At 41.8% G+C, this 15,153-nt stretch overlaps 1 protein-coding gene across 1 annotated transcript; it reads right to left on the bottom strand.

The window, feature by feature from the left end:
- Window positions 1–2,720: 2,720 nt before the first annotated feature.
- Window positions 2,721–11,787, bottom strand: LOC311064250 (calcium uptake protein 2, mitochondrial-like; the record flags this gene model as incomplete). The annotated part of the gene is made up of 12 exons (XM_084084085.1): window positions 2,721–2,822; window positions 3,174–3,331; window positions 3,563–3,671; window positions 4,247–4,418; window positions 4,708–4,805; window positions 5,181–5,237; window positions 6,308–6,390; window positions 7,219–7,296; window positions 7,798–7,873; window positions 7,957–8,009; window positions 8,768–8,924; window positions 11,611–11,787. The coding sequence occupies 12 exons, from the start codon at window positions 11,785–11,787 to the stop codon at window positions 2,721–2,723; spliced, it is 1,320 nt and encodes a 439-aa protein (XP_083940211.1).
- Between the last annotated feature and the right edge of the window lie 3,366 nt (window positions 11,788–15,153).

Below are 15,153 nucleotides of genomic sequence, written 5' to 3'. Positions count from 1 at the left end.
ACAAGCTCACACACTGCAGCGCAGATATGTTCGGGGCGCAACACCGACACTTGTCAGCTCTGACTGCCTAACCACTACGCTAATCACCTACTGTTTAAAGTCATGAAACTTTATGCTCAATTTAACACAATTATTGGGGAAAGTGAGAAAAAAAAAGAATAAAAAAAGAAAATGCATGTAAGCTGTGCCCCCCCCGCTCCGACGTGAAGCCCCCACCCCCTCCCAAATCCTCCACCTCCATAAACTGTGTCCATAAACCCCAAACCTCACCCCGCCCACTCCATACCCTCATGCCCGCCTCCGCCCCACCTCTCCCGTGACGTTGTGAACTGTCTCTTTTTTACTGAGAAGGAAATAAATAATAAATAAAAATAAAATAATCCATTTGGGCTTTTCGTATTGTGAAACTGAAAAGGAAAACACTATGACGCCAATTTACTCTCTTTTTACTGAGAAGGAAATAAATAATAAATCAAAATAAAATAATCCATTTGGGTTTTTCGAATTGTGAAACTGAAAAGGAAAACACTATGACGCCAATTGACTTCTTTAGTCCCAAAATAGCCTACATAATGATAGAATGCAAAAGACAAAAATGAAAAAGCGGGCAGTTTTGACTTGATTTAGCGTTTATTAATTCTGTAAGGCAGAACGGTGAAATGACGCCACTTCCGTTTTGGATCCGAGTTCTCAACATGAAAAAAGCGAAAAGCAACACCTTATTCCTTCTTCAGTTGCACCTCAAAGAATGACAAAAAGAATGGGCAAAAACAAAAAAAGGGACCGCTTTGGTGTCGTTTTAGTGTTTCTGGGTTTGTAGTGTAAACATGGAAAAAGAGGCCTTTTTTGTTTGTTTGCTTTAGAATGAAAAACGGATATGGCTTTTTTGTTTTTTGAACTTGGCGTAGAAAAGGAATTATCCATAGGCCCCCTGACCATTGTAGTTATGGTGCTTGTCTCATTTTGCTGAAATGGTTTCTTTTGTGGGGGGCGGGGGTAATTTATCCATTTACCTCCGAGTGTACAAATGTAAGGTACACTGAGTTAAATGAACCCTGATTTTAGTGTGTGAACCTAAAATGACTTTCCACCAGGCTAGTTATTCAGATTCCACATTTTATTTATCTTAGCCCTAGACCACAGTTAACCAGTTTTGTAAACACACTGCAGGAAAGTAGCGAAATGTTCGCAAAGTGCAACAATTATGAAAGCAGTGACCGATTGTTAAAATAAAAATAAAAATAAAAATAATATAAAATGCATGAATGGAACAAGTCTTAAGCAACACCAACAAATACCACATTAAAAATGTAAACAACCCACACCCAAAGATATTGGACTTCTATTGCAGCACATCATACAGTACTAGTAATATATATGCATATTCTCGACATGTTTTGTAAACATCTGTACATAGAATGTGGTTTAATCCCTAGTTTACATTTCACATAGAGATGGGTGACAAATTAAGTGTATTAGTAAGGTGTTGGGTCGCCATGAGTCACCAGAATAGCTTCAACGTGCCTTGGTATGATTGTACAAGTCTCTGGAACTTTACTGGAGGGATGGAACAACATTCAAATAAAACATTCCCAGTGCTGTCTAGCATCAGTATAACAGTAAATCTCCTTCATTTACCTTCATTTTACAAGTCTCTGGAACTTTACTGGAGGGATGGAACAACATTCAAATAAAACATTCCCTCATTTTATGTTTTGGACAGTGCTGTCTAGCATCAGTATAACAGTAAATCTCCTTCATTTACCTTCATTTTACAAGTCTCTGGAACTTTACTGGAGGGATGGAACAACATTCAAATAAAACATTCCCTCATTTTATGTTTTGGACAGTGCTGTCTAGCATCAGTATAACAGTAAATCTCCCATGTGTTCAATTGGGCTGAGATATTTTGATTGCAAAGGCAATGGCTAAGTATTCAGTACCCACTCGTGCCCTGTGAATGAGAGCATTGCCATACTGTAAGAGACCACTCCCATCAGTATAGAAATGTTTATCTTAGGAAAAAGGTGATCACTCAATAACTTTGTATTGATTTGTATTAACCCTTGTATTGATTTGTATTAACCCTTTATTTTAAGGGGACAAGTGGACCCCCCCACATACACACATTAAACAGTACTACCGACCCCCTCACTGTAGGCCTGTAAGTGATCTTGGTGTACACCACTCATGCACTTGCCTACCTATGGAGAATATGGTTACGGATGACTCATTTGACCATATCACATTTTTCCACATCTCTGTAGACCAGTGCCTACTGCCTATGTTTTTTGCACAACTGAACTCTAAAATGTGCAATTGTTTGCAAAGAGTGGTTTATGGTTTAAACTTACTATAAACATCCCAGTATAGTAGTTGTGGACAGACAGTTCTTACCAACAGTCTAATCACGGCCTGCATTGACATTCTTAGTCTCCTAAAGAAGAGGTGCTCTTCTTTTTTTCTGTACATATCGCATTAATGCATAAGCATCTTACTTTAATCGTTGAATGTGCCCTTTCGACCAAAACTTCCAACCCTATTTACTGATTGTCTTTCTCATAGATCGAAATATCAATTTGTTTTTTGTTCCTAATGAAGCTATAGTCAGTTGAGTAGTCTTTGTGACCGTGCCCCAATAACAAACCCTCTTTTATATTCACTAGATATTTAGGCTCATGTCATCTTGATCCAAAACAGAGGTAAACTAGGCCTGCTCCTCAGAAGGGGCTTCCTGTTCCCCGCATAGCCTCATGAGCACCCCTCAGCGTTTCTCGCGTCACACACTTCCAGTAGCCAGAGAAGCCAGCCTGGGGCTTTACCTGCAGGTATGACATAATTCAAATGTTGTATTACATACTGTACATGCTGCAATCAAGTCTGGAAAAGAAAATAACCTAGAGTCGTTTCTGCAAGCCCAGTTTATTGACAGTTCTACGGGTATTAAATAATCACTAGACGGCAGACTATGTGCAGGATCGCCAAAATGGGCTGACACATTAGCCTACAATATTCCTTTTTCTACAACTGCTGTGAAAGGGAAGACGACTCTATCATAACAATTGTTTATTCATTCTTGCCTACACAGCATTTAGATACAGACTACACCTACAATTCTAACAAAATTATATTAGAATATTGTATTACAGTTTATACAAGTTCAACTTGTTTACCTTGAGACCCCGTAGTACCCTGTCTTCCATCACATTCATGAACTCCGTGTGACTCAAGCAATTGTCTCCATCCATATCAAAGATCTTAAATACAGTGTCCAACACATTGTCTGACAGGTCATGCCCTGTTGCAATCTTCACAGCTCGCTTAAACTGGACTGTGTAAAACAGAAGGAAATGCATGTGATGAGGCAAATACCTATACATTTTCCATGAATTCACGTTAAGATGCAAATGGTGGGAGAAGCCATACACACATGTCAATACATGGTTTTGAATTGGTGTCGTGCACTAGCAATAGCCGATCTATAAGCTCACAACGCGCCAGCGCAAAGCGTTGTGCTTTAGATTAGTTGTAGATTGATTATATTTTATAAATAATGCCTTACCCATTCCAATGGGAATATTGGCCTGACTGAACATTCTCATTGAGAAGGCAAAATCCTCCAGATTGTTGGTGAAGAGGCAGAATGCTTTGAACTCAGCATATGTGATGCTCTGGAAGAGAAAATGTGTGACATCACTTTCGGGTAATGTGTGAACTTGATCAAATTCACATGGCGACCATTGTATTCTTCTTACATCATACTCAGGGCTGGTAAACCCCACACTGATAGGATGAGGTCCCCCCTACCGACAATGATATAAGAGCAGAATGGCTGCCACATGATGAATAATATGGTCAATAGATCAGACTTTAGGGTCAAACTAAATCTGTTCCTTCTATCCATTTTTTTTAACTGTACAGCAGCTCCTTGGGGGGGCGCCAAATATCACAGGGGGGGGGGGGGGGGGCATGAGGCCATGTCTGTTTGGAGGTAGTCAAACATTTTAAACATGTTGAACACAATTATAACTTGCTTTTATCCACTTTCAATCTGGCATCCCTATTTTGGCCATGTCATTACATTGTCAAAAATAGTCAACAACAGCATCCACTGTGCGTGTGTGGATGCGTGCAGGCATGCACACACGTGTGGAGGATCTCAGCTTGTGTCTAACATAAGAAGAAGGGGGGCTCCAAGGAAAACAGATTGGGAACCACTGCTGTACAGTGATGTTTGTCCTTGTACCTGACCAGCAGGGATCTTCTTCCTCATGTTCTCCCAGTAGGCCTCATTATCTTCCTTATTGGTGTAGTACAGTAGCCACTCGGCAAAGTCCTCCCTTCGCATGGTATCCATACACTTAGAGAACCGGAGGAACTCCATCTGATGTACTTCAGACTGCAGGTCCACCATGAACCTAAAGGAGAAGAGAAATGGTGATAGACATACTATACTGGTGATGCTACCGTATAGCAGTGATTCTCAACCTTTTGAATTTCAAGGACCCCCAGTTTGATATACGTGCACATTAGGCCACGGACCCCCATTTGAAATATTATTTATTATCTCTGGGACCCCAATCTACACTGTAATATCTTCAGGGTTCATTTAACTCGTACAGTGTATAAAGTACATTCCCACTCACACACACATACATGCGCACACACACGTGCACACAGAGGTTTTTTCAATTTATAGCCTTTTACCTGCGGAATTCCTTATACTGCAACTTTTTTTCCCCATTCCTCCCAAAAAAGAAGGCTTGTAGTGTAGTGTACACGCCATCCCCCTCATCAGCAGGTTTCTACAATAGGAGAGATTGAACATTGCAATGTTTCTTGCACCAGTTATTCTAAATATCATCATTCGTCATAATTTTTCACGATGTTAACGTGCCGGCTATAGTGCCCATTAAAACCAGGAAACCGGTGTCATTTTAGATTTTTGCGTTGGCTATTCAAAATTAGCAGATATACAAGCTCACAGCGCATCACTTCGTGCCGTGCTGCAAACTTGTACATTTGCTATTTTTTTACATTTTTGAAAAATCTTGAAAGTGTGAGAACTACTAATTTAGAGGGCATTTGTAGAATCGGCCTCAGGTCTTGATGGGTTAATTATGTTCCATGCGTTATTAATTATATTCATATGCTGATAAAATGTCACCATGTTTACGTACATCTGTGGAGTCGTCCTTTGGAACTTTGTCCTTTCCTTTTCCAAAGATTTTCTTGAGCTTCAGTTTAAAAAAAGAAAAGAAACAACTTCTATTCAACGAGAGAAATCATGCAATATTTTCTTAACAATATTACAGTTCACTTTATTAACAAATGCTTACCTTGCATACCACTTACTGAACCACTGTATTACAGCCAATGTTAACAGGAATGGAAAATCATTTCGAATGTATGGTATATTGATTTAAACTAAAAACACTCAACTAAAACTAGAATACGTAGTAATGCATGCAGCGGGAATCTTTATTCACAAGATGCATTTAACCACATAAACCCAGGTGTCCACATTTTGGGCAAAGATTCTAAATCATTTTTTATTTAATTTTTTCAAAAATAGTAGATGTACAAGTTCACAACGCATCACATCGCAACACATTGTGAGCTTGTAGATAAGCTAATTTTGTTTGTGTCATACGACAAAGCGTATAGGGCTTAAGTGGTTAAGCTTGCGAACCAAGCCAGATCAAAACAATGTGGTCCATATGGTAGCATGCAGTCTATTTAAAAGTAGCCAAGAATAATCAAGGCAAAACCCACACAGACATAGTCGTCACGCCAGATGGTCAGTCCTGGTGAAATGTATGCACAAGATATGGATCCACAGTATTGGCGTTGTGCGAGTGTTTAAAAAAACAAAAAAACAATGCACAACATCCAATATAGTTCACATGATTTGCCATCTAATTGAGGCAGGAAAGATGCAAAGACATGGGAAATAATAAAACAGATATGGGCAACCAGCAGTAGTTTCCCTCACCTTCTAGGTGGCGTTGGCACCATCTGTCCATATACTTACAATTATGGCAGCATCAGTACTTGAGGCAGCATTAAAGGTAGTCATATTTTACAATTTAAATGTGCATACAGATACTCAAAGAAGTTTTGATTGTATTTACAATAATATTCAGCAATAAACTGAGCAATTTATTCTATTGTTCTCATGTCAGTTAAAAGGTTAGGTACTGAAATATATAAATTAAACTCAGTCAATACAATCGTATTATCGCACCATATAATTATGCCAAAATGTACAGTAAGTCACATCTGAGCCCCAAATAAAAATGCTTACCGTCAGAAACTCCTTTCTGTCCACCTGCTCATTGCCATCAATATCAAGCATTTTGAAAGCTATATGAAATCCAGTGCTTGGCTCTGAAAGAGCAATGCATTATCTGTTATAAGGTTTCTGCTGTAGAGAGTTTCACAACAGTACACAATATGCTGGTCCAAAGAGAGTAGCAGTCCCACGGCAGAAAGCAAAGCCATGTTGAAGAATGAAAGTACAACAAAATGCAATGTCTCGTATATTTCTACCAAAAGAAAGAGATGCTACTAGTACTGCACCCTTGAGTCACACCATGCTTTTAACTCACTGAGTGCCATTAACGTGTTTCACGTGTTTTTAGCGCTATGGCGCTGGGTGCCATTAACGTGTTTGACGTGTTTTTGAAGAATTAGCATAAAAATGTTTTTTTTTTGTTTTTTTGAAAAACATGTTCAGAACCCAAGATATCATCATCTGAAGGTGTGCAGCTCCCTCCACTCCTTGTTTAACTTAGAACTGAAAAAGGCTGTATCTCGCTTCCTAAGCACTTTTTGTTTTCTGTGAAAAAAACTCTGGCACTTTTCAGAATCAATTCTGAAATAATTCTGGCAATCCTGGCACTCAATGAGTTAACAGACTAAACTCAAATAAAGTTGACATTCCACAACTCCAACAAAAAGGTACAGTATGTTTTATAACCACTAGACAGGTAAGTATTATTTAACCACATGAACCCTAGCGTCCCTATTCTGGGGGTGAACATTCTGCCAATATAGCTATTTTCAGCTAAGACATTTGGTATAGAGGGGGGAAAGGACGGGGCCTAGAATAGACCCCTGCGGGACTCCAGTCAATGAAGTATATAGGGTTTAAGTGGTTAAATGTAGCTTCCAAGGTAAACTGCATCGTAGCACATGCAATGTTCAAAAACGTACTGGTCAGAATAGTCAGCAGGAACAGGTACTCCGTATAGGATATCAAACCTGCAAGAGACAATACATTATGCGGTACATCTTAATATTAGGGCTGCACAACCTAGTGTTTCAGCATTGACATCGCAATGTACATGCAATGTATGTGCTACTGTATGGATGCAATGTAGCCATTATTATTGTACTGACAAACAAAAACTAGCAAGGTTTTTTCGTGACTAATCTGGAAGAAGAATGCTACAGTCCATCTGATAATTAGTAGAACGATTTATTGATTTCTTGGTAACTGCTTGTCTTGCATGCACATTGTGCATTCATCGAGGTGTACTGAACAACAAACAAAAGCCTTATTTTATGATTTCTAGAGTAATTCCACATAACTTAAATGGAGCAAATTGAAGTTTAGATATGGTGCATAACAGCATACATGTGGTGCATAACAGCATATGTGGTGCATATACAATATACATGAAAAACTAATAGTTCAACTCTCTTAAATAAATATATTACATACTTGACTGGCGACTGCAGTTTACTTTTTTTTCATTGGTATTTTTATGCTGTTGTAGGGATTGCTCTTACCAGTGTCTCCAATGTTTCTGAACAGATGATGACCAGCTTGAGCTCGTGAGGCAACATTCAACATTTCCTTAACATCCTGCACATATATACCCACAAGAAAGAGGCACATTTAATTTGAAGACTGCTGCTCTTGTGCAGTTTAAATTCAATGTTTCACACTCTGGCAATGTAAATACGCACCTTTTCAGTTAAAACTTTCTTCAGCAGCTTTCCTACAGTAAATGAGGGAATGGCAAAAAATATAATTAGACACAAGATTATCACCTGATCTGGTCTAGAAAAACATATTTTTCTGTCTAGTAATGTTTTTTCTGTGTCCCCTTTATTATCTGGGAGCACCCTTGCACTTCCTGCTGTCATTATAGAAATGAATCAATTTAGGAAATATCCCACAATGCCACTAATGTAACAACTTAAACCCTGTATCCTTTATTGGCCCAAGTCCGCCAGAGGCTTATACTAGGCCAATTATTTTTTTCCCTCTACACCAAATATCTTTGCAGAAAATAGGCCCTCTACAAGCTCACAACGTGTTGCAATGTTACGTGATGCGTAGTGAGCTTGTACAGTAGACCTGCCATTTTTGCCAAATGTGGATGCTATGGTTCATGTTATTAAAACTGCATCAGCCACATTCCTGAAAGGGAGTGGTTACACTTGGAAGTTGGCTGTACTTTAGATGATTAGGTGTTTTCACAGATTGAAGCAATGTGGTATGGTGGGGAAGATGGGCTTACATCTGCAGCCCACATTTGATCTGTTGGTAGCAGCACAGTTGACAGGTTGCCTCAGTCTCAAGAAAAAGAGCTGGATATAGTTGGATGAGACGGAGACTATGGGGAGGGTATGACTGGTATAATGGTTAATTTGTACTTTGTCATATACTGAAAATCTTCTGTTTTCAGCAAGCGGCGCGGTTGTTTGAAGAAGTATAAACCGACTATCAGAACATAAACATGTTGTTTCTTACGGCCAACAACCTCCAGCATCACTGAGAAGAGGAAGTCCTGTGGTGTCATGTATGGCTCCTTTTCATATGTCATCGATGCAAACTGGTTGAAACGAATCCTTCTAGCAGATAGCTGCTGGGGCACTTCAGCATCCTGAAAGAACACAGGCACGTCAGGCTGGCACAACACAAAGCATGGAATACAAGATGAGTGGACATCAAAACATTGTGGGCACTTGGTAAATCTCTGCACCAAAAAAGACTGGGCGGGCATTGAACACGAAATTCCAAATATTATATGGGGGAAGTGGCCAAGACTGTCAGAGATATGCAAAATGTCAGGATCAATAAAATAAATCTCTGACAGTCTTGGATGACTTTGTAATTTTATGTGTTAAAATTCAGGTCTGAGTCCATGACTACACTACACCAAAAACAAAATCCACCTGACCTGTCTTCTCCCCAAATTCTTAGGTGTCCATTCTTCTGGTCACCAAAGCATGGCCTCAACATTTACAATAAAGTCAAACCAATAACTGACATTCATGATCTGAAAATGACTTAGAAGGCTGAATCAGCAAAAAAGGACAGAATGTGCCAAAAAGGCACAAAAATCCAGGTCCAGGCACTCAGGTGGATTTGAAATTAAAAAGCCTTTATTGGGCAATGGGCTTACAGAACATTAAAAAACACCAACGTGTTTCGGCAAACGCCTTCTTCAGGGTGTTGCGACTTAGAAGGCTGCTTTAGCTAATCTAATAAATAATGAGAAACCTTCTAAAAAAATAATAATCTCATAATGAGTTTAGTTTCTATTTTCTTTTATCTATGTATTTTTGTTAATTATTTCGGTTTCTCATCATAATGATCTTGTAATCACATTTATCAGACACAGATTAGCCCTGAAACATGACTGTCATACCATGACAGTCATGGTGCCATGTAGTCAGGGCTGTTAGCAAAAAAATGTGGACAGGGCTTACAAAAGCGCCAATTTTTTTCTACATGCTCTCCATCACCATAAGTTTCATTTTGGACGGGGAGCCACATCATCAAGATGGCGGAATGCGGCCATCTTGGATTTCAAAGATGGCCACCATGTAATAGCTATAAGTGCCAATATCTCGGCTTCCAAGCCATTTAGAAGGTTAATCTTGATGTCAAGGAATGCATTTAAGCTATTGAGAATACCACTTTGTGGAGTTTGCATGTTCTCCCCGTGTCTCCTAGGGTAGGTACCCTCACAAAAACATGCAGTAATCCTGGTCACTATAACGCCTCCCCCATGACAGCCTGATGGAGGGGAAAGGAACTGGTTGGAATAACATGTTCCTTCCACGCGCTACGTCCTACCGGGGAAACTCCCTCCTGTCAGGTGACAAGAAGGCAAGAAGGTCGGTTGCCTCTCATGCATTGAAGGAGGCATGAGCTCGGCTCTGGGCTCCCTAGGAGCGGCGGGGGGAGTGTAGCGCCCAGGATCACTTAGATAATTGGCACCGGGTGAAAAAAGGGTTACAAAATCATGGGATAAAAAAATATATATTAAAAAAACAAAAAAAGAGAATACCACTTGATTTTTGTTTGTACCAAGATCAAATAAATATGTTCATTCTAGCAATGCATATTTACATCATTTTCATCTTTGTTAGTGGTAGCCAGGACACCTTTAAAACTGGATAACCTTGAATGAAGCATTATGGTAACCTCCCACCGGATCGTTGCTCCTCTCACTATGTAAGCATGCAGTAACAGCCTGATTTGGTTATATTAGCCTCCAGCGTGGATGGGAATGCTCTGTGAGATCATTATGGATCATCATCATACATGTTTCACAAATGTGTGTCTCTTAAGACTATCTGACCTACTGAAACATTTGCCACACTGTTTACAGCAGAAAGGTTTTTCTTCAGTGTGCACACGCTGGTGTGTCGTCAGATTAGGGTTAGGGTCGTCACATAGTTTACAGTGGAAAGGTTTTTCTCCAGTGTGAATACGCTGGTGTGTCGTCAAGATTACTTAAGACACTGAAACTGTTGTCACATAGTTTACAGTGGAAAGGTTTTTCTCCAGTGTGAATACGCTGGTGTGTCGTCAGATGACCTAAGACACTGAAACTCTTGTCACATAGTTTACAGTAGAAAGGTTTTTCTCCAGTGTGGATACGCTGGTGTGTCGTCAGATTACCTAAGACACTGAAACTCTTGTCACATAGTTTACAGTAGAAAGGTTTTTCTCCAGTGTGAATACGCTGGTGTTTCTTAAGACTCTCTAAGACACTGAAACTCTTGTCACATAGTTTACAGTAGAAAGGGTTTTCTCCAGTGTGAATACACTGGTGTGTCGTCAGAATACCTAAGACACTGAAACTCTTGTCACATAGTTTACAGTAGAAAAGTTCTTCTCCAGTGTGGATACGCTGGTGTCTCATCAGATTACCTAAGACACTGAAACTCTTGTCACATAGTTTACAGCGGAAAGGTTTTTTTTCCAGTGTGAATACGCTGGTGCGTCTTCAGGTGACTTATCTGATTGAAACTCTTGTTACACTGTTTACAGTAGAAAGGTTTTTCTCCAGTGTGAATACGCTGGTGTGTCTTCAGATTACCTAAGTCACTGAAACTCCTGTCACACCGTTTACAGTGGAAAGGTTTTTCTCCAGTGTGGACATGCAGGTGTCTGGTCAGACTACCTGACTCACTGAAACCTTTGTCACACTGTTTACAGATGTGAGTTTTCTTTCCTTTGTGAATCGACTGATTTTTCTTTACATCTCCTGGTTGAGTTAAAACCTCTGTAAACCATTGATGACTTTGAGATTTTGGTGGGTCTGTGTCTCCTTGTTTCCGGCTGGTTACAGAACTGACTATTTGCTGACGGGCCTCTGAGCAGATATGTCCATGCCTCAGCGGTTGGCGGTTGAGGTTGTCGTGGCTTGGATGAGACGTGAAGGTACACTCAGAACAGGAGAGCTTAGTCTGGGAGGATTGGGACCACACTCCTCCCAGGAGTGGCGGTTCATGGTCAGTGCTGCTGCTGTACATGGACAGTGATGGGAACAGAGTTGTAGGTTCTGTTGAGGCTGGAAAATGTGCCCTCTCTATCTCCCTGTATTCTTTGTCTACCAAAGTTCTGTATACCTTTCTCTCACAACACATGTGGACACAGCATCTTCTGGTCTAGAAGTGGAAGTCTAAAGTAACTTCACACCTCATATATCTGAGCAGAGCTTTGGTCCACTCACAACATAATGTTGCCATGCATACCTAGCAACACCGATGTGTGCAGGATGCCGCCCCCTCCATAATTGGGCAAAAGTGATGTCATCAATATGACATCATCACCATGACGGCAGAGATCCACATCTAAGCCACGCCATGTGTTTCTCATTTTGTGTGTTTATCATTTACTAATTATTCAAGTAAATGACAGTTCAAGTTAAGTTTGCAGTACAACATGATGTGGTTTAAAACGTCTCACGAAGCTCATAACGGGTGATTATGACGCACCGCTCGTATCAGAGATATTGGCAGAATGAACCAAATGTCCAAATCATGGCAGAAATAGTCACTTGTTGATATTCCCATGGTGGCCATCTTTGAAATCCAAGATGGCCGCCTTCTGCCATCTTGATGACCCCGTCCAAAATTAAACTTATGGTGATGGAGAGCATATCGATGGCCAAAACGCAAAACCTCCTAAGTGCAAATTTCATGATTTTCAGATTTCACTGTGGATGAGGACTATAGGCTATGCTGCACATGCTCAGTCTGTCTGCAAGATAGTCCCGCCCCTCATTTTGTCAGAAAAGTCATTTGACTAAAACCTCCTATCTTGTTCAGTGCCAATTAGTGCTAAAATGTTGAAGCGCAAAACCTCTTATCTGCACCAGAACTAGTTGAGCAGCAGACAGAGCTGAAACTTTAGAATTCTGTGTTATGTAGACCATCTAAATGTCTTTCAGTTTGTACTAATCAATTATTTTCAAAATAAAAAGTGTCTTCCACCCTTACTATTTAAGTATTTGTTATTAACTATCAAGTTAATTGCATTGCCTTGTTGATTGCTAATGATTAGTGTCAGGTGGTGAAACTTTTATAACACCAAGAGTGTGAGTTGATCAAAAATGTGATTGGTAATACTTGTTACAGTACTGTAGAATGTCTTGATCTCAAAATTAGCATTAAAAAAACATTATTTATTAATTTGTAAGCCTATTTGTTTCTAGGTAAAAACCTCCTATGTGCATCTATGTAGATAGGAGGTCATTTTTAGGTATAGATAGGAGGTATTGGCGTTGAACATTTTGAACTTGTGGTTAGAGGTTGTCATTGCTGCTTTGCTGTGAACATCCATGTTGTGATTTTTTATTAAATGCAGATCAAAATCACACGTGAACACCGTGGCAGCCAACAACCCTATGAGAATATTGTGTTGTGTCGGTTGGGGGGTATGAGGGTATGGGGGTGGGATGGGGTTTGGAGTTATGGGGTGTGGGAGGTGTGGGGTGGCGGTTGGGGTGTTATGGGGTGGGGGGTGCATGAGGGCTTGGGTGGGTGGAGTTTGGGGGTTGTGGTGTGTTGGTTGGGGGCATGGGGACCGGGGGTTCTGGGAGTGGGGGTAATGGATTGGATGGGATTTGGGGGTACGAGGGTATGGGGTGGGATGGGGTTTTGAGTTATGGGGGTTGAGAGGTGTGGGATGGCAGTTGGGGGCTATGGGGTTTGTGGGAGTGGGGGAGTATTGCAGGTGGTGGAGTTGGGGGGTAGAAGGTATGGGGGGGATTTTGTTGAGGGGGGCATAGGCAAGTTAGGCCAGATCATATAGGATAGGGTCTTTGCGATGTTTGGAGTTATGGGGTGTGGGAGGTGTGGGGTGGCGGTTGGAGGGTTATGGGGTTGGGGGTGCATGAGGGCTTGGGTGGGTGGAGTTTGGGTTGTGGTGTGTTGGTTGGGGGCATGTTGACCGGGGGTTCTGGATGGGATTTGGGGGTACGAGGTTATGGGGTGGGATGGGGTTTTGAGTTATGGGGGTTGAGAGGTGTGGGATGGCAGTTGGGGGCTATGGGGTTTGTGGGAGTGGGGGAGTATTGCAGGTGGTGGAGTTGGGGGGTAGAAGGTATGGGGGGATTTTGTTGAGGGGGGCATAGGCAAGTTAGGCCAGATCATATAGGATAGGGTCTTTGCGATGCGAGAGTGTGGTCTAGCCAACACCAACTCGGGACTCCTGAAGTGGAATGGGGTTTTGAGTTATGGAGGTGGAGAGGTGTGGGCTGGCAGTTGGGGGGGGGTGGGGTTTGTGGGAGTGGGGAGTATTGCAGGTGGTTGAGTTGGGGGTAGAGGGTACGGGGGGGATTATGTTGAGGGGGGCATGAGTCAGTTAGGCCGGATCATATAGAATAGGGTCTTTGCGATGCGAGTGTGGTCTAGCCAACACCAACTTGGGACTCCTGAAAAGCTGCCCTCCACACTCTCCTATCTAGCATCAGGGTTTTGAGCTCTACAGTGTTGTTGGCTAAGCTGTTACGCCGAAGTGCATCTACGTAGGTGGTGCACTTCCTGTCTTTCCTGGCTTTGCCCTGGGTTTGCTCCCATAGTGTCAGTTTGCTTGCCATTAGTTACAGTATGGATGCCTGACGCAGTGCCCTGCCTCATCCTTCTCTCTCTGACTTTGTCTGTGACACATGGTAGGTTCCCGTAGAGGACCACATTTCTGATTTGGCCCGTCCATGTGACTCCTAGTGCCATTCATAGCATTCTTGTGTAGACTCCATCCAAGGCCCTTTCCTGTTGTGCTGTGATGGTCCATGTCTCAGCCCCATACAGCAGTACTGACTCAACTGTAACTATATGAACAGCCGCCTCTTGAGGTCTTCTCCCATGTCTGATTTCCACACTCTCCTCATCCCATGCAAGGCATTCCAGTCAAGTGCCCCCCGGACCTTCAGGTCCTGCTCCATTGAAGCAGTCCAGGCCCAGGTTATTTGAAGGACTGCCTCAAGTCCTGGACTGAGGCACTGCCTGGACTGCCTCAAGTAGCGTGTCTCCATCATCTGAACCATCTTCTCAGGAACTCCGTAGGCCCGGAGAATGTTCATCAGTTTCCCCCGGTGGATGGTGCCAAAAGCCTTTTGGAAGTCATGAAGGTGATCACCACTGAAAGATTCATCTCCTACTCCTTCCAGTATCCTCCTCAGCACCAGTATCTGCCCGTCTGCTGTTCGCTCTGGGCGGAAGCTGTTCTGCGAGTTTCTCAGTACAGGGTCTAAGATGGGTCTAAGACGGTTGAGGATCATCCTGTTAGCCGCCTTGGCGACTTGTGAGCTCAGGTTAATGCCTTGGAGGTGTCCGTCTTGGTGAGGTCGCCTGACTTTGGTACTGGATCGATGATCATTTTGCTCCACAGCTTCG

This window comes from Gymnoscopelus microlampas (assembly GCF_963454915.1).
Source record: "Gymnoscopelus microlampas genome assembly, chromosome: 17".
NCBI lineage: Eukaryota > Metazoa > Chordata > Actinopteri > Myctophiformes > Myctophidae > Gymnoscopelus > Gymnoscopelus microlampas.
Note: the sequence above shows the minus strand (reverse complement) of the source record. Positions and strands in the feature narration are given on the sequence as shown.